General features: G+C 60.6%; 1 protein-coding gene across 1 annotated transcript; it reads left to right on the top strand.

The window, feature by feature from the left end:
* Positions 1 to 211: 211 nt before the first annotated feature.
* CPZ (carboxypeptidase Z) lies at positions 212 to 18,961 on the top strand. The gene is made up of 10 exons (XM_069495947.1): positions 212 to 244; positions 1,732 to 2,106; positions 4,542 to 4,754; positions 7,567 to 7,763; positions 8,170 to 8,331; positions 8,708 to 8,866; positions 12,161 to 12,296; positions 14,315 to 14,454; positions 17,730 to 17,829; positions 18,481 to 18,961. Exons 2-10 carry the CDS (start codon positions 2,022 to 2,024, stop codon positions 18,846 to 18,848), a joined length of 1,560 nt encoding a protein of 519 aa, XP_069352048.1. The 5' UTR covers positions 212 to 244; positions 1,732 to 2,021; the 3' UTR covers positions 18,849 to 18,961.
* The last annotated feature ends 488 nt before the right edge of the window (positions 18,962 to 19,449 follow it).

The following is a 19,449-nucleotide window of genomic DNA, read 5'->3' as shown; positions in this document are numbered from 1 at the left end:
CGCCACGCTTTCCTCAGCAAGTCACGTGGCCTGCCTGAGACTCGGGGTGACAGCCGTGTCTACCTCAGAGGCTGCTGTGAAAACTAAATAAGAGATCCTGGCGAGGGGGCCCAGGCTGGGACCCCGAGAGCACTCGGCCGACAACGGGCACGGCTATGGGATGAGTGAGCGGCGGTGGCCGTGTCCCTAACGCTGCTGTGTCTCTTTCCAGGTGAATGCCAAAGGCCCGCAGCTGCACAGAGCGGTACAGTACCTGGACCTCCCCCGGTTTTGTTTTGTAGCCGTGCTCCGGCCCCTCCAGATATCAAAACATTTTAGAGAGCCGAACCCGTGTTTCCAAGTGGGTAATGAATAACACGGCCCATTGATCAAACCCAAACCCCTCCTTACACAGCTAGAAATGAGACACAATGACCTGGCCCGCCCTTCCCTCAGGTGCACAGCTGCCCGCCCTGCTCTGCCCGCCCGGCCCCCAGAGGTGTCTCCCAGATCCCAGGCCCCACCCAATGGGGCAGCCCCGGACGGGCAGCCCAGGCTGCTTGGCCTGTCCGCGTGCGTTTCTGCACCGCGGCTCCGTGCCGGGCACCCATGAGCCGGGCCTTGGGCAAGTCCCCTTCCCCTCTGGAGCCCGATTTCCTACTTTGTAGAATGAGGAAGAGGAGGGGTGTACTGACCTCCTGGGGTGATTTTGAGAATTATGTGGGATCCCGTGTATTTGAAGTGCTCAGGACAAAGCCGGTTCTCTAAAAGAAGCAAACAGTCCTTCAAGTCACCTCCGGCCAGATTGGGGCATCTGGCATATTCTAGTGGAGGGATTAGACTTTTTAAGAAATTAGGAAAAATTTTTCCCAGCACCAAAGCCAATGGCATATAGCAAATGTGCTGAGCAGAGGAATGCTGAGCAGAAACAGACCTGTCCTTGCTAAAGTTTGACGTGGAAAGTGGCGAGATGTCACGACTGGTGCCATGCGATGCTGCTCCGCAAAGACCGGCCGAGGACAGGAGGAGAAGGCGCCAGGGGCTCGAGTGCGGAGCAGTGGCTGCAGGGACAGCATCTTGCAGCGCAGGGGTCTGGAGGGCCCTGCGTGGCAGGTGGGAGCCCATCCACACCGGGCTAGAAAAACAGCCATGATGATTGAGCGTGAAACTGCCCAGCGAGAGTGAAGACCCCGCCTCCCACCTGGGCTTAACACATCCTTGCAAGATGCAGAACAGACCGGCCGGGCCAGACGCAGCTCTCTGTGTCCCCCCTTCTCGCCAAGGCCCTGGGCCCCAGCTCGCCAACTAGGGGTCGGCTTCTCCCCAGCAACACAAGTCGGTCCAGGCAGCGTGCATCTTTGGGGACCTCTTTGCCCCGGGGCTGTGTCTTCAGGGCGGTTTGCACCTGTCTCTCCCTAATGCAGTCTGCTGGCCTCTCTCATGGGCCCTGATGTGGGGGAACCCTCCCCATGACTGCTGTCTGCTTTCCTGTCCCCACTTTGCACCCTGAGGCTCCGAGCGGCCTGCCCCGGCTTGCTCGCTAGTGAGGAGTTGAGCCCAGTCAGTCTCAGGACCCCTCTCTGGTTGTCCCGCAGGCGCCAGCTTCTCTCCCGGCCAGATGGCAGGCGGCCCCGTCCCTGCAGGCCCCAGCGATGGGTGGGGTCTGAGTGGGCAGAGCGGGCCCCTCGTCAGTGCCTGACGCGGGATGTGGGCCATCACGGGAGGGAGTGACATGCCGACCTGCCTCCCCAGCCTCCTGCGTGGGCCTGCAGCTCAGGACCTGCGGCGATGCCGCCTACAACCACACCACCTTCCCCACCCCGCTGGAGCACCGGTCGCGGGAGGCGGTGGAGGCCAGCTCCGAGTACATCCTGCTGAGTGTCCTGCACCACCTCTTGGAGGGCCAGTGCAACCCCGACCTGCGGCTGCTGGGCTGCGCCGTGCTGGCCCCCCGGTGCGAGGGCGGCCGGGCGCTCAGGCCCTGCCGGCACGTCTGCGAGAGCCTGCGTGAGGCCTGCCAGCCTGCCTTTGATGCCATCGACATGGCCTGGCCCTACTTCCTCGACTGCCACCGCTACTTTGCGCGCGAGGAGGAAGTCTGCTACGACCCGCTGGAGAAGCTTCGGGGTAAGGGAAGGCCCCGGGGACTGTCAGCAGTGGGGCATTCAGGCGTCCAGGTGGTCAGTGAGGCCAGAGCCACATGAAGGTAGCAGCTGACGCTTTCCCAGGGGCTGCGATGGCGCAGGTGCTGGCCCTGTGGCCCCAGCAGGGTGCCAGATAGGGGGTCAGGTGGGCTCAGTGCAGAGGGAGGGTGGTCCCGCCGCCCAGGCTGTGCCTTGCCCAGGCTCCGATGGGGAGGCCTGAGACGGAGATGCCCCTGGTCGGGGGCATGTGTGGCTTGAGGGGGTGGAGGTTCCCAGGGGGCAGACGTGGGTGTGAGGGAGGGAGGTGTCCCGGGAGCAGACGTGGGCGTGAGCAGGGCTGTCCTGTGGCCAGGTCCCTGTGCGTCCCCGTCCAGAGCACTGCAGTGCCCACCGTGCACCTCATCTGGGCGGGCAAAGCCTCATAGTTGCCTGTGTCTGGGCCTCGCAGGTCACACAGGGACTTTTGGCCTGGAGTGGACTCCTATCCTCAGAGTGGGGTGTGTGACCTTGGGCTGTGAGACTCGGGGAGACGGGCTCTGGTGTCCGGTGCGGACAGACCAGTGAGGGTGGAGCAGCAGCCTGGCAGCAGTGGGCCACTCGTGTCCGCCATGCGGAGAGGTTGCAGAGAGGTTACAGAGGTCACAGAGAGGTCACAGTGGGCCACTCGTGTCCGCCATGCAGAGAGGTTGCAGAGAGGTCACAGTGAGCCCGGTGCTGGGTGGCCTGCAGGGGCCTCCCTGAGTCTGTGGTCCACCCCTCCGGCACGAAGCGGGGTCCACCGTAGACCCAGTGTGGCCTGCGGCAGCACTGGCAGCGGAGCACCCTGCGCAGGGGGAAGGTGCCACCGTGCTGTCCCAGAGAGAGTGGCCACCGAGCGCTTGGCACGTGGCCATCAAGACTGAGGCCCTGACGTGTTCCTTTTACTTCATTTAAATGACTTTAAGCTGAAATTTGAGCAGCCTCATGTGCCAGTGTGTGCCGGGCCGCAGTGTCCAGTCCCGCGGTTGACGGGGCTGGCGCCGTCTCCCCTCGGCTCACGACAGGCGGGTGCTAGTTCTTCACCTCGTGCCTCGGAGGAGGAAGCAGAGGCCCCGGGGAGTGACCAGGCCAGTCACTGATGGATGGACTGCTCTGTCCATCAAACAGCTGTTGAGCACCTGCTGTATACGTGGCTCTGTGCTGGGACATTGAGGATGGCGGGGGAGGGGACAGACCTGCCTCTGGGACGGAGTCTGGGCTGAGCCATGTGGGGACGCAGGGCTGGCCCTGGTGCTCCGGTCCGAGAGGGGCCGTCCACCCCGGGCTTCTGTGCGGTTGCAGCGGGGCCGTCTGCCTGCGAAGGGCCCTCAGCCCCCGCAGAGGCGCGACAGGGTGGTGGCAGTGGCTGTGGGAGGCCGGGGATGGGGGAAGGAAGCCAGGCGCTCCTGGTGCCAAGGTCACTGCCCTGGGAGAGCCCGAGGAGGTTATTGAGAGAGATTATTTCAGGCGTCTCCGCCACCAAATTGCCTGTTCCATCTGCCTTCTTTCCCTTCGAGAACCTTTTTGAGCAGAAACAAAACCACAGGCGAGTGAGACACTTGGAGAAAAGCGTTAACTCTTTGTGGTCCCCGGGGCCGGCCTGCAGAGACCTCCGGCTTCTGTGGGCCTGCGGAGCTCTCGGCAGGGTGGGGGCTGCGGGTCCCCAGGGCCGTCCTCGGGGTGTCTCTGCTCTAGCGAGTGGGATGGGGTGGACAGTAGACACGTCAGGAGCCTCTCCCCTCCCCTGCCCTCCTTTCTTCCCGCTGGTGCAGGGCGAGGGTTGGTTAGGGCAGGCGCTGTGTGTTGTGTTGTTAACGCCGTCACTGTCACAGCACCCACAACAGCGAGTGGTAGCTCGTGCTCGCCCAATGTGTGTTGGCGTGGACACTGTTTACACCACAGTGCCACTTAAACACGGTGCCACGTAAGCAAAGCAGAACACGGTGATTACGCTCGATGGTCACGGAAGACGAGACACAGGAAGTCAGCAGCAGCACGCCTGTGGGCCGAGGACTCTGTACACATGTCTTTTCTGCTATATTCTGCTGCTCTGTATTTCAGGGATTTCCCAGCGTGACTGCGTATTACTTTTATTCACAGTAACGTTAGGAACTGTGGTGCTTTATACACCTCTCCGGTGCTGCTGTTGGCTGGAGACATTGTTCTAAACATTACCAAGGGAACTTTAATTAAAAACATAAACACAGGTGGCCAGAGAGCCACCCAGGGAGACACGTGGGTCCCACCACCATGTCCCTGCCGTGAGTGGGGGCATGAGGGTGCCAGGTGTGATCAGGGGTCCGCAGGCAGTGGTAGGGGAGGGGTGGGGTGGAAGGGGCAGCCATGGGTGGGTGGGCTGCGGGTGCCAGACACTGACCCTGGCTCCCTACTCTCCCCCAGCAGGTCTGGAGGCTGAGGAGGCGCTGCCCTCGGGGCTGCCGCCAACCTTCATCCGCTTCACGCACCACTCCTACGCCCAGATGGTGCGCGTGCTGAAGAGGACGGCCGCCCGCTGCGCCCATGTGGCCAAGACCTACAGCATTGGGCGCAGCTTCGACGGCAAGGAGCTGCTGGTCATCGAGTTCTCGGGCCGCCCAGGCCAGCACGAGCTGAGTGAGCCCTGCGCCTGGGGCCCAGCCCCACTTGGCCTTGGGGTGCACAAGTCGGGGGCGTTTGGGGCACTGGTCGAGGCAGAGGTGCTGGTGGTGCACGGTCACGTCCCACAGGGCCTGTGGAACTGCCGTATGTAGAAAGGATTTCCCCAGAATATCCATTTTACTTGAAAATCTGGGAGCAACTAGACTAGTAGCAATGGAGACGCTGATCTGGCAGGGATTGAAGAGACGTAAAACTAACCGGAAACGTAAAGTAGAAGCTGGTGCAGGATGTGGCTTGCAGGGAGGCTGGAGGGGCCGGGCATGGTCCGGGTGTCACGGAGAAGCAGAATGAGCCCCTTACAAAGCTGTGGGAGCGCCAGGCCCTCACGTGTGTGGAGGGCACATGGGACCCTGTGCTGTGCACTTATACTGCTTTACAACCTTGTCCTGGAAGCTGGATGACAGGCAGCTCTGCGCAGCCCGTGGTCCCGCGCCCTTGACCTGCTCTTCCAAAGTGCTGTGGAACATGATACCACAGAGTGATATGAATAAAGTGGTTTTTCCACTTAAACACCTGAGTCTCTTCCCATTCACACAGGCTTAGAGATCCTGCTTTGAGACGAGAGGGGGCAGCATGGAAAATGCTAGATGCTACTGCTCCTTTGGAGCTACCTTCTTGCAGAACCAATTAGGAATCACCCTTTACTGCAGCTCTAGCTTGCTGCCTACTCTGAGTTGCAGTGGACCACTCGGGCGGGTGGTGTCTGAGAATCTAGTGTGCTCTAGCAAAGACCCAGCCCCTCCTGTGTGGGGAAGTGGGGACGGCCATGCAGGTCCCCGCCCTGGGCACCAACAGCATTCAGCACACAGGGCAAGTGCAAGGCCTCCAGGAGTCCTGCCTCGGCCCGGCCCCCCAGCCTACCTGTCCACATGAGTGCACTAGTCAAACAGGATCGATCTAGAGTCTCCATTCGACCCTTGGTCCTCATGAGTTACTGAAAAATGCATCTCCTCTTGGTTAACCAGCTTGGGTCCCTTTTCTGGGATGGCCACCTCTGCCAGTTTCATCCTATTGGCCTGGGCAGCATGGATGCCATGAACCCAAAGGCCCATCTCCCACTGGGGCCAGAGGCTGTCTGGCTGCATCTTGGCCCCCAAGCCCCACTCTGCTCCACACTTCAGCTGTGGTGTGCTCTGGGTGGAAGGCAGGAGCTCTCCCTGTGGCATTGGAATTTGAGGATGAGGGGTGACCCCTGTGCAGGGGGCCAGGGAGGTGACTGGTGTGGAAAGCCACATTCCACATCTGGGATGTGGAATCCAAGTCACATGCATTCCAGGAGGTCCCTGTTGCACACAGCCGGGGAGGGAGATGCCATTTTCCAGGTGAGCGACATGAGGCTCAGAGAAGAGGAGTGACTTTCCCATGGTCACTAGCTAGTAAGGCTAAGAGTCCATTCACTCTTCTTCCCACAGTATATTCATTCATCCCTTCATACATCCATTCCTGCATCCACCCACCCATTTATTCACTCAGCCATTATTCATCCATGCATCCATCAACCCATCCATCTGTTGATCCATGCATCATCCATCTATCCATTCGTCCATTCATCCCTCCATCCATTCATCTATTCATCCATTATCCACCCATCTGTCCATTCATCCATCCATCTACTCATGATCCATCTATTCATCATCCATCCATCCATCTATCCACCAACCCACCATCCATCCATCCACCAACCCACCATCCATCCATCCACCCACTCACCCATCTGGCATGCACCCATCCATTCATCCATCCACCCATCCATCCACTCATCCATTCACCCACTCACCCATTCACCATCCACCCATCCATCCATCCATCCACCCATCCATCATCCATCTATCCATCTACCCATCCATCCATTATCCATCTATTCTTCCATCCATTCATCTATTCATCCATCCACCCATCCACCCATCCATCCACTTATCCATCCACCCACTCACCATTCTGCCATCCACCCATCCATCCACCCATCCATTCATCTACCCATCTGTCCATCATCCATCGATCCCTCCATCCATTCATCTATTCATCCATCCACCATCCACCCATCCATCATCCATCCACCTACCCATCATCTATTCATCATCCATCCATTCATCCATCCATCCACCCATCCATCCATTCATTCATCCACCCATCCATCCATCCACCCCCCCACCCATCCATTATCTATTCATCATCCATCCATCCATCCGCCCATCCACCCACCTACTCACCCATCCGTCATCCACTCATCCATCCATCCACCCATCCATCCACCCATCCATCCACCCATCCATCCATCCATTCATCATCCACTCATCCATCCATTCATCCATTCATCTATTCATCATCCACCCATCCATCTATTCATCCATTCATCTATTCATCATCCACTCATCCATCCATCCATCCATCCATCCTCACCATCCATCCATTCATCCTCATCCAACCATTTGAAGACCATCTTATTTCCCAGCTAAGCACCAATGTGCACTTTGACTTGTTACATGAACATGAAGAGTGGCTATCAACGAAATTCACATGGATTAATGATTAACCTATATTATTATTAATAACCTCTGATGTGTCATGCTAATAATTATGGCTAAACATAAAAATTGAACTCAACAAAAGTGATGATGAGACCTGATTATACGCAGAGATTCTTGAGTCAAAATAAGTATGGACTGGTCCCAGCACATTTGGGCAGCCTGGCTGGGGACAGGGGGTCAAGTCTCTGGGGACCCCAGGGCTTTGGGACAAGGCTTTGAGTCCCTGTATTTCCCCCTAGTGGAGCCTGAGGTGAAGCTCATAGGCAACATCCATGGCAACGAAGTGGCAGGGCGTGAGATGCTCATTTACCTGGCCCAGTACCTGTGCTCTGAGTACCTGCTGGGCAACCCCCGCATTCAGCGCCTGGTCAACACCACCCGCATCCACCTGCTGCCCTCCATGAACCCCGACGGCTATGAGGTGGCAGCTGCCGAAGTGAGCACCCCGATATCTGGGTCTTGTGGGCCTGATGCCTCCTCATCTGTTCATTTACTGGCAGTTTTTATGAGTAGCACCATGGGCTGGTCATTTTAGGTGGGGGGGATTCAGCAAGGTCCTGCTTCGGCGGGGCGGGGAGGAGATGGGAGGCGCTGATGATTCCAGGTGTATTACAAAGGTGATGCGTATGATAGAGAAAACGGCATGATAGTGCCAGCTGTGAGGGGCTGGGAGGCGGGAGAGGAGGCTGGGGCTGCCGGCCAGACACGCTGGCGCCCATGACATACAGCCAGAGAGAGCCTGACATCCGGGCTCCGACCCTCAGCCCAGCCCCAGGCCTCCATCTGCAAGGACTCAGGCTGGGACGTGCTGACCCTCTGTTGGGGACTGGCCCGTGTTCTAGGGTGCCAGCTACAATGGGTGGACAAGTGGGAGGCAGAACGCACAGAACCTGGACCTGAACCGCAACTTCCCGGACCTGACGTCGGAGTACTACCGGCTGGCCGAGACCCGCGGCGTGCGCAGCGACCACATCCCCATCCCGCAGCACTACTGGTGGGGTAAGGTAGGAGCCGCCGCTGCCCACCCTGTCCCCCCGAGCATCGTCCCAGGTCATTCTGGGACCCTCGGTCCTGCCTTTCCCTCCGAGCCTCAGTCGCCTGTCCGTGAAATGGGGACAGCTCCTCACGGGGTTGTTGTTGGGATTCAGGGAATAATGTTGAAAACACGAGTCCCTGGCAGGTGCTCAGTGACGGGTGTGCCCTGCTGAAGCCACCTTGTCCTGGCCGGATGGCGCTTCCTTGCGGAGACCTTCAACCGTGCCCACACACTCTGTCAGGGCTGCGCTGGGCCCCAGCACAGAGGGCTGGGGAGGCCCGTGGAATGGTGCAGTGGTCAGCGGGCATGCCCAGCCCTGAGGGCGCCTCCTCTGTCTGGGGCAGGTGGCCCCCGAGACCAAGGCAATAATGAAGTGGATGCGGACCATACCCTTCGTGCTCTCGGCCAGCCTCCATGGGGGCGACCTCGTGGTGTCCTACCCCTTCGACTTCTCCAAGCACCCCCAGGAGGAGAAGATGTTTTCTCCCACGCCTGACGAGAAGGTGAGAGGCTGTGGGTGTGTGCAGGGCAGGGAGGGGTGTGTGCGGCATGTGGAGCGGGCACCCTGAAGCCAAAGGAGTTGCTGGGCCCCTAGGAGCCTCCATGCTCAGTGTGGGTCAGAACCGCCCCCTCTGGGCCCAGCTCCCAGTGAAGCCCCCTCCTGAAGCCTCTGGCCCAGGGAGCAGCCCCTCTCTTCTCTGAGCTTCTAGAGGCCGCCTGCACCCACACTTCGTGGGTGTCCCCACCCGGGAGCTCCGGGGACCATGGTGCAGTGCGCGCTCTGCCTCCAAGAGCCGCCCCAACTGGCAGGTCCGGAAGTTCCCATGGGGAGGTGCGGCACACACCACCGGCAGGGGGCAGTGCTGCAGCGTGGATGACATGTCCCTCCCTCCCTGGAGGAGGCTTGTCAGGCGCTGGGCTCTTCCGAAGCCAAAGGGTATCTGCCGGCCCCCTCTCCAGGCCTCAGTTTCCCTCGCTGTCCATAGACCAGCAGGCCGTGCAGCCCATGGTGGTGCAGGACCACACCCCGCACTCCCCAGAACCACTCACTGCCCACGCCCCAGCCCTGACTGTCCCTCCACGGGCCATGCAGGATACAAGCTCACTCAAGCTGGTCCTCTGGGAAGGGCCTGGGAGTTGGCACCTCCCATTTTGTGGAGGTGAGGGAGGGTGCAATCTGAGGTGCACAGTCCACAGCCAAGGGAGCCGGCGCTCACCTCTGGGAGCTGCCCTTGGCGACCCCGCCCCAGGCCTGTCCTGCCCTCCCTCCTGCCCCTCCACCTGGACTGGCCTAGAGTCACTCCCTAGGCCTCCTGGTGGATCAGACAGGGGTTAGGGTTAGGATTAGGCTGGGCCTGCCCTCCGCCTCCACAGCAGTTTCCATGCAGGATTTAGGGGAAGGGCCAGGGGGCAAAGTGCCAGGCCCCGGCTCCCCACTAGCAGCATTCACATCGCTCCTTCTCTCTGAGGCCCCTGGCCAAGCAGCAGAGCCGGTCATCAACCCTGCCTCACCCAGCCCCTTCCCTGTCCTGGAGCTGCCACTGCCAGTGCAGACGGGACTGGTCTCTGCTCTGGGGTCCTTAGTCTATGGTGGGAGATGGAGCCAGAAACTGTCAAGGACAAGACGGCCAGGGCCACAGGAGGGCTAGCCTGGGGCTTAAGGAGGGCTTTCCTGAGGTGGCGGCTTCCCTAACGGAGCCCACAGGTGAGGTGGAGACTTCCAGTGGAGGGCCAGGGAGGGGCCCTGGAGGCTCAGACAGACGTGTGTGCAGGGACCCAGGGGAGCCAGCTAGGGTAGGGGCTCGCTGTGCAGCAGGAGCTGGGCAGGCGGCGGTGGGGAGGCCAGGTGAGCGCCCTGCCTGACCCTGGGCCCGAGGGGGCTGTGACAGCAACACCGGGTCGCTGGCCCATCTGTCCTGCGTCTCATTCAGTCATTTTCCCACTCATTCATTCACTCACTCATCCACTCATTCACTCATGCATCACTCTTCACTCATTCACTTGCTCACTCATTCACTCATTCACTCATGCATCACTCTTTCACTCATTCATCATTCACTTGCTCACTCATTCACTCATTCACTCACTCATGCATCACTCTTTCACTCATTCATCATTCACTTGCTCACTCATTCACTCATTCACTCACTCATGCATCACTCACTCACTCATCACTCACTCATCCACTCGTTCGCTTATTCACTCACTCATGTATCACTCATTCATTCACTCATTCCCTAACTTGTTCACTCATACATTCATCCACTCATTCGTCATCCACTTGCTCACTCATTGTCTTGCTCACTCATTGTCTCGCTCACTCATTCCTTCACTCACACATTCACTGACTCCTGCAACCAGCACATACCAAGGTGCGAGGGTGCCAGGTTGTCTCCGAGCTCGGTGAGTGCCGGCGGGCTGGCTGGGTGCCTCCAGGCTCGGCCAGGCCTCCGCCTGCCTGTGCTCCTGGAGAGCGGGGCGATGCCTGGGCCAGGTGGGTGCGCAGGAGCCCCGTCACGGTGCTCAGCGTCTCTCAGCTCAGAGACGGATGCTGCAAGATGTCTCTAGGGGGGAAGTTCACCTCAATGAGTCCCACCAGAGTCAGAAAAAGTCTGCCTGCTCCCAGCAGCCATCAATCACCAATCGATCACCCTGCAGCCCTGCAGCCAGCCGCAGTCTCTGTGGAAACCAAAGTCCCAGGAGAGGCACGGGGTGAGGGGAGTGTGAGGAGAGGGCTGGCGGGTGTGGCCCAAGGTACCCCTTTCCCAAAGGTCCAGGACGCCCCAGGGATGACAGCCAGTGCCCTGGGCAGCGTCTGAGGCCCTCCAGGCAGCCATGCCGCCTCTCGCACCTCTGCATCTGCGCTTTCCCCAAAATCCTGTTCTGAACTTGGCTCCAGCGCCATCCTGCCCGCCACACCCTCCTGCCCCGCTCACGCCCACCCCTACCCAGGGAATTAGCGTAGCTACAGTTTGCCATGCGCTCTCCAAGGCAGGAGCCTGGCAGGCTGGGTTTCTCTGTGGTCCTCACCTGTGTTCCTGGCCTGCTCAGTCCCCGGCAGCTGTGCCCACCTGGTTCAGTATACAGGGGGACATCTGTGTGTCCCTCGAGCTCTCAAGCCAGCTTCCCGGAGCTTCTCCAGATGTCCCCGTGCTGCGCTCCAGGGTCTGGGGACTGAGGGTTGGCTGCCTTCCATGCCTTGCCCTTAGGGAACTGAGCAGTGACAGGAGGGAGGCCCAGAGCCAGGGTGGAGAGGAGGGACGGTGGGGCAGAGAGGCCTTGGGGGAGCAGGGTGATGGCTGGGTCAGAAGCAGACCTCGAGAGAGTCCGCCCAGCTTTGGTGATGGACCAAGAGGGGCCCCGGCAGCTGATGGTGCTGGTTAGCCCCAGCGGGAAGGGAATGAAGAAATGATCATTCATAGACAAGGTTTGCTTGGGCCACGAACTCCACGAAAACGTGGCCCACCCCTGCCCCATCCCTCCGACAATCTCCCCCCCGCCCCCACCTGCAGGAGTGTTAGGAACTGCAAAGCTGACCTCCGCACACCCTGCCCACAGCAGTGTGCATCCTCTGAGAGAACGCTCCGGGCCAGGTGTGCACCCCCGCACCTACCTGAGCTCTGGCGGTGCCAGACTGCCTGTGGCCACCCCCGGCCTTTGCACAGTCTGTGCCCGCTGCTCAGACACTGTCCCTTCTCCTCCTCCCCTCACTGCACTGCCCCCAGCCCTAGCGCTCCTGCAGGATCCCCCTCTGGTCTTGGCCTCGCAGGGAACCTCTTTCTTGGCCGCCTTTCCAGATGTTCAAGCTGCTGTCCAGAGCCTACGCCGACGTCCACCCCATGATGATGGACAAGTCGGAGCACAGGTGTGGGGGCAACTTCCTGAAGAGGGGCAGCATCATCAACGGGGCGGACTGGTACAGCTTCACGGGAGGTGCGGCCCTGCGGGGCAGGGGTGGGACCAGGACTGTGGGTGGGGTGGCTTGGAGTGGGTTCCTGGGGAGGCAGAATGTGCCCATGGGCAGGGTGGAGGGCGGGGGTGGGACGAGGGGCGGGTGGAGGTGAGGCTGGGCTATAGGTGGAGCCCTAGGGGAGCGCTGTGGCCATGGGGGGCGGGGAGGGAGGGGCCACGGGGCGGGGCTACGGCCAAGGGAGGGAGGCAGGGGCCATGGGTGGGGGCGGGGCCGCCTCACAGGGCACCCTATTCATGGGAACTAGCTCTGGAATGTTGGAGACCCCCAAAGGCCTCATGGTGGGCGGAGGCGGCTTGAGTCCACCTGCAGCGTGGGGGGCAGTGCGCCTGTTGCGGAAGAGCCCACTTTTCGCAGTTGCCTTCTCTGCAGTGTTACGACCACTGGCATTTCACAATTCCACCCGTGACACATCCTTCTGTGCCATTTAGGGGTTAAATAGGTTGAGATGAAATACTGGAGCCCCAGTTAAAGTGGAATTTCAGAGACAATGAAGAATTTTTTTAGTGCTCTATGTCCCAATGATGGGATATGCTTATAAGAATATGCATGGGGTATACTTATACTAAAATGTTATATTTGTCTGAAGCTCAACTTTAACTGGGAGTCGGTATTTTTATTTGCCGAAGCTACCCTGGGTGAAGGCATCACAGCAGTAAGGTGTGGTTCGCACGCTGGCGTGTGCCCTGAGGGGCACAGCTGAGCCGTACCACACGGCCTGCCGCCCCCCACCCCACACTGCGCAGACCATCTGTGTCGTCCTGCACATGAGGACACTGGGCGCAGACAAGGGAAGCACTTGCTCTAGGTCCACGGCCATAGGTGGCAGAGCCGGGACTCACGTTCCAACCCCATCTCCCTGCGCAGGCAGAGAAGGTGGCCCTCTTCCTGCGCTCTGAAGCCACATCCACGGCCTGCTCTGCACACATTCCTCCCGTGACTGGCACACGTAGTTTTTTCCCTTGGACAGGGCAGCGTCTCCGCCTCCCAGAGCCCAGGCACACCAATCTAAGGGCATGTCTGTCTCTTGGACTTAGAGGGCAGGGCACAGGCAGAAAGGGTAGCCTGACTGAGCGGTGACCACTGCCTTGGGACTGAGGTCACCCAGAAGCATGGTCTTCCATGGCTGCATTACTGGGATCTGCAAAGCACCCCCATGGGCTGAGCTGGGAGAGGCCAGGCTCCCCTCCCCGCAGCGGGCACGGGCCCAGGGACAGTATGGGGCCGGTGGCGAGGCCCAGGGCCAGACGGAGGGACTGTGGCTGCACTGGGAGACCCAGACTGTGCCAGTCAACAGTGGCCATGGGCACTGGGGCTCCCTGCGGCCCTGACACATGCTGCCCTGTCAGTGCCACGCACCCCAGGCCTACCCCAGAGACGGTCATGGCTTCTGCTGGACAAGAAACTCCAGCAGCAAATGGAGCAGCGGCAGGAGCTGGTGGGGCCTCAGTCGGCCTAACATGCCGCCACCTTTCTCTGCTGCCGCCTGGCTGGTTGTGCAGCCTGCCCAGGCCCCGGGTCCTGGAAGATGTTGGTAGTAAGACCACCCTTCCTGGCTGTTGTCAGGACAGCATCTGGGTAAATGGACATTGTCATTGTGAGACCAGACTCCTGGGGACCTCCAGGCCAGTCGCTCTGTTCCAGGGAGCTGCCCACCACTTGCTGCCGGTTTCTCCACTAGAAATCGGTTTGTTCTCTACCTGGAGACAGCAGAGTGTGTGGCTAAGGCTGTGGTGTGGTTTGTCTCCAAACCGCCTGGGTGCAAAGCCCAGCTCTGCCCTCCCCCCTGTGTGACCTGGGGTAAGGCCCTTAAATGCCTGAGCCTCCATCTGCTCACCTGCAAGGTGGGATGACAACAGCCACCGCGTGTTCAGGCCCTGCTCACAGAGGAGGTGGCTGCTGGTGGTGAAGCCTGTCTACGCTGCCCGCGGGCACGCGGGCTGGCCGCGCCCCTGACAGCGTGGCTGCCTCTGTGCCGCAGGCATGTCCGACTTCAACTACCTGCACACGAACTGCTTTGAGATCACAGTGGAGCTGGGCTGCGTGAAGTTCCCCCCTGAGGAGGCCCTGTACACGCTCTGGCAGCACAACAAGGAGCCGCTTCTGAATTTCATGGAGATGGTGAGTTCCTGGGCGGCCTCGCTGCTCTGGCAGTCTGGGGTGGGACAGACTCAGCCGCCAGGTGACCCCTCGGCCTCTGCATTTGGCCTGTGCGTGGTGGGCCTCGCGGCCCTACATGAACATGCGTTTAACCTTCACGTGTTTGTGAGTTAACTGTCCATGCACGACTCAAACCAGCAGGGTGCTGGGGATCCCAGGGCCATACGTCACAGTCCCCACGAGCAAAGGTCTCATGGCCTAAAAGGGGCACGATTAAACAAGGGAGTGCAGGGGCTGGGGCTGCCCAGGGAAGCCACCTAATCCAGCCTCGGAGGCTGTGGGGGCTTCGTCTTAAGGAAGGGTGGGGGAACCAGGCAGCCGGGCAGGAGGACTGGAGCAGGGGGCAGCGCGTGCTAAGACTCCCTGGGGCCTTTGCACTCCTGGGGCCGCAGGGGCAGTGGGCCATGGGATGGGGTGGGCACTGCTCTCGGGGAGGCGCTGGGGTGAGGGCTGCAGGGGGCTGTGTACTCCAGGTAGGGCTTTGGGGCATGTCTGTCCCTTGGACTTGGAGAGGAGGACACAGACAGAAAAGGGCTGTCAGAGGCCTGGGGAAGGGCAGGCAGCCTGACTGAGGGGTGACCACTGTCTTGGGGCTGAGGTCACCCAGAAATAGTGGGTAGACAGTGAGTGGGGACAGCTGAGAGTGTGTCTAAAATATCCCTCACTGGACCCGGGAGCCAAGGTGTCCCCAGAACTCAGTGTCAGTGCAGGCACTGTCCTGCCCCGCAGGGCTCACAGAGGGTGCCTGGACCTGGGAGGCACTCAGGAGGTCATTAGAAGAGAACCCGGGTTTTGAAGAAGTTTCCGCTATCTTTTTCCAAGCGTTTTCAAGAATCATGCTAGTTGCATATTGGCACAGACATCCCAGTGAGAAATAGGCCCTCAGAGAGAAGCAGGATTGCCCAAAGGCAGCAGGAGGGTGTGGCAGGGCACAGCACTCTACAGTTGGCACCCACCCATATATGGCATCTACTTCTGACACCAGTCCTGGGTGCAGACAGGACTGCCCGTTTTATAGACAGGTTCAGGGAAGGACAATGCTGCTCTGGGGTCCCTGGGCCACACACGGGCTCACATTCGAGGTGCACAGTGGCTGTGAGACTGCCAGAGGAGGAGACAGAGGGTCAGAGAGTGACATGGCCTGCCCAGTGTCACCCAGCGATTGCCCAGAGCGTAAGCCCAGATCTGCCCATCCCCAGACCCCAGTTCTCTCTGTGAGTCCCCTCCTTTCTAGAAAGATCAGGAGGCTTCCTCCAGGTAAGAACCAGGCAGAGCCTTCCTGGGGCAGCAGCAGCTGCGGCCATAGGACAAAAACACAGCCCCAGGTAGTAATTGAACGTTATCAGTGCTGTTTGAGTTCCTTTTTTCTGGCTGTGCCGGCGGCCTCTCGATACTTGGGGTGAGTCTCGTCATTCGATAAGGGCTCCCGGCCAGACCTCGGCACTCGTTTCATTTTACGGCTGTCTGGCGAAAATGAGTTTTAAGGAGCCTTGCATGGCGCTGGGATTGCTCTGTGGATATTGTACGTGAAGTCTTGGGACATGAAGATTTACTAGCGCGCGCCACACTGCGCAGGCCGGGCAGCAGGCTTGGCCGGCTCCCGAGACGGACGGAGCCGGGCGCTGCCTTCTGATAAGGATCGAGTCTGTCGTGGCCAATTGAGGCTTTTTTCAAATTATCCTGACCAGCCCTGGGGTGGGTGTCTACGTCGCCCTGAGCGAGGGCGGGTGCAGCCATCTCCTTCCCTGCGTGAAGATGACTCTTCACCCCAAGAGCAAGGACAGAACAGAATCTATCAGTGCAGGCTGACATCGGGTGAGCCCCTGCTCTCAGGTGGGGCAGGAAGGCAGAAGTGACACCACCGTGAGGTCGGGGCTGGGAGAGAGGACGCTCAAGGCGGTGGAGCCCTGGAGGAAGCCGCTGGCGTGGCTGGTCATCAGGGAGGGCTTCCTGGAGGAAGAGGCGTGTGAGCTGTGCCCTGAAGGGAGAGGAGTCAGCCAGGTGGGGAAGCTGGCAAAGAGGGGGTTCTCAGTGGAGGGGATGCCATGGGGGCGTCCTCTGTCCCTCCTGTTTCTCCCCATCTCCCCCAACCCAGGGGAATCTTACCTTATGCGCTCCAAGCCCCTCCCCCAGACAAGAGTCCGGCAGAGACTGTTTCAGGTGCGCGGCTCTGTTGAGCAGCGACCTGTGGCAAGAACATCCAGGCAGTGGTCTCAGCCCACAAGCGCAGCGGGCGGTGGCCAGTCACATGCCCTCCACCATGTTGGGGGACCGAGACCACGTGCCGTGCCGTGCCGGGCTGTGGCTTCCCGAGCCCAGTGCTGGAGTTGGCCAGGGCGGGAGAGACAAGTGCCGACCTCTGTCTGGCGGGGCGGCGGCTGGGGCGTCAGTGGGCGCTGACAAGCCGTGAGGCGCTCTCAGGTCTGGGTCTGGCTCCAGCTCTGCGGCTCGCCGGCCGCCTGTCGTCAGTCAAACCAGTTGCCGTCATTTCCTCGTGGGTCACAGTGCGGGGACAGCAGCAGTGGGATCGGAGGAGTTCACACGTTGGCTAAAACCTCAGAGCAGCGCACGACGCACAGTGGGTCCGGCAGCACGCACGGTGCCCTGGCTTTGCCGACACGTTTCACAGCTGGGGAGACTGAGGCACAAGAAGGAGACGGTTTGTCCCGTGTGCAGTGTGCTGCGTCGGGGACCCACAGCCAGGGCCGCTGGGGCAACCCCCGTGTCCTGGTCTTACTTGTCGTGACCTTCAGACCCCAAGTTGTTTTCTGCTGGACGGAGAGGGCCACTTGGCTGGTTCACGGGGTGTTTTCAGAAGAAACGTGGCCGGGATCGGGCCGCTCTGGGAGGCGCTTGCCTTTTGGAAAGTGTGAGCGTCGCCGCGTGTGCAGGGCCAGTTCCCACCGGGCTGGGCGGGCCGTGTCCAGCTCTGGCTGCTCTCTCCGCGTGGGGATTCTCGCCTGCCGGTGACACCAAGGGGGTTGTCCCGCCATGTGCAGGAGGGGACCGCACCGCTGTCGCCAGGGCCCAGTGAGTCCTTGCCAGCGCTGCCCTCAGGAACCTCAGCACAGAGGGCCGCAGGAAGGGGTCCTCCACTGGTGGCTGGTGGCCTGGACGCGGAGTCAGCCAGACCCTGGGCAGAGCCGCAGAGTCCTCCGAAGACCCAGCGCAGGCTTGGGATGCTTGGCGGTGCCCGGCACTCAGGCCAGCTCAGCAGCCTCTCCTGCTCTCCCCAGGTGCACCGCGGCATCAAGGGTGTGGTGATGGACAAATTCGGCAAGCCGGTCAAAAACGCCCGCATCTTGGTCAAAGGCATCCGTCACGACATCACCACAGGTGGGCTCCTTACTGGCCCTCACCTGGGGCCTGTGCTTGCCAAGGGGACGCCATTGGTGGCCCAGTGCCTGACAGGACGGCGTCACTCATCCCAGGTCGGCCTGGTCGGCAGTGGGTGGGAGCCTGGGGTCTGCGTCTGCCACGAGCCATGTCCCCTGCAGTTGGGCCCATGGACCGGTTGCTGGGGTCATGGCTGCTGATTGACAGTCGGGCATGTTCTGTAGCCCCAGGGAGATGCCTCCCTCTCAGAGATGGCTGGAGAGAGCCACCTCACTCAGGAGCCTGTTCACTCACACCCCACTGCATGTCCAGCCCTGTGTGGGCTCCAGCTGCCCTTGGGGACTGCACAGCACACTGTGTTGTGTGATTGACAGAGACACGGCCTAGAGGAGAGAGGGACTTGGGTATCGGGGGTGGTGATGGTCACTGAAGGCTTCAGAGAAGACAGGCTGCCAAAGCGGGGCTTTGAGGGATGAATAGGAGCCTGACAGAGAAAAGAGGTGAGAAGGACATTCCAGGCCCGAGCAGAGGCAAGTGCACATTTGGGGTCTGCCTGCCCTCCGTGCTTCCCTCCCCCACTCACTCCCACCCATCGTTCGAGGCTGGGTCTGCAGCCCTGGTGCGAGTCATTTTTATTCCATTTGTCCACAGCTCCGGACGGTGACTACTGGAGGCTGCTGCCCCCAGGGTCCCACATTGTCATTGCCCAAGCTCCTGGCTACTCCAAGGTCATCAAGAAAGTCACCATCCCTGCCCGGATGAAGAGGGCTGGCCGCGTGGACTTCATTCTGCAGCCTCTGGGGATGGGACCCAAGACGTTCCTTCACGGGCTGAGGAGGGCTGGGCCCGGGACCCACGCCCCGCCGGGAGGTGCCAGCCCTCGGGGGGTGCCCGAGGAGTCCGACCTTGACCCCCTGGGGGCGCGCAGGCCGCCCTCGGCCAGCGGGAGCAAGCCCTGGTGGTGGTCCTACTTCTCCTCGCTCAGCCCGCACAGGCCGCGCTGGCTGCTCAGGTACTAGCCCACCCGCGCTCCTGCCCGGCGCGGAGGCCCAGGCCACCCTGCGTCCTGACCTTATCCGCACAGACACCCACGAAGCCGTTGCAGTTTTATTAAAGTGTTTTTATTCACCTTCTACTGTGAGGAAGGCTCTGCGTGAGGTGCCTGCCAGGACGGGAAGGAACCCGGCCTGCTACCCGGAGACAGCCCTGGCCTGATCTGCGTCCTGCTGCCCCCGACAGCCGGGGGCAGGGCTGGGACTCCGGCCACCTGTGCTGGGCCCAGTGGACCAACTGGCCTTTCCCAGACCCCCAGACCTTGAACTGACTTCACAGATGGGGAAACCAAGGCTGGGGGAAGTGGCACAAGGCCACCGCAGGCTGAGCTCTGGGTCTGGCGGCACAGCTGTCTGTCCAGGAGTGCAGGAGGGGTGTCTAGATGGGACGAGGTGGCAGCGGATGACCCCAAGGCATGGTCCAGGCCTGGAGGGCAGGAGAGCTGTCTAGAACTTGGGGTCTGAGGGGGTCACACTCAGAGGCTCACAGGCTTCCAAGGGGCTGGACTCCAGGGGGATGGGTCTTTCTTGCCCCTCATCCTTTTGATGCCACGAGCTTGGGTCCAGG

Source organism: Eulemur rufifrons, chromosome 20, assembly GCF_041146395.1.
Source record: "Eulemur rufifrons isolate Redbay chromosome 20, OSU_ERuf_1, whole genome shotgun sequence".
NCBI classification, from domain to species: Eukaryota; Metazoa; Chordata; class Mammalia; order Primates; family Lemuridae; genus Eulemur; species Eulemur rufifrons.
The sequence above is the reverse complement of the archived record's forward strand: the minus strand, read 5'-3'. Positions and strand labels throughout refer to the sequence as shown.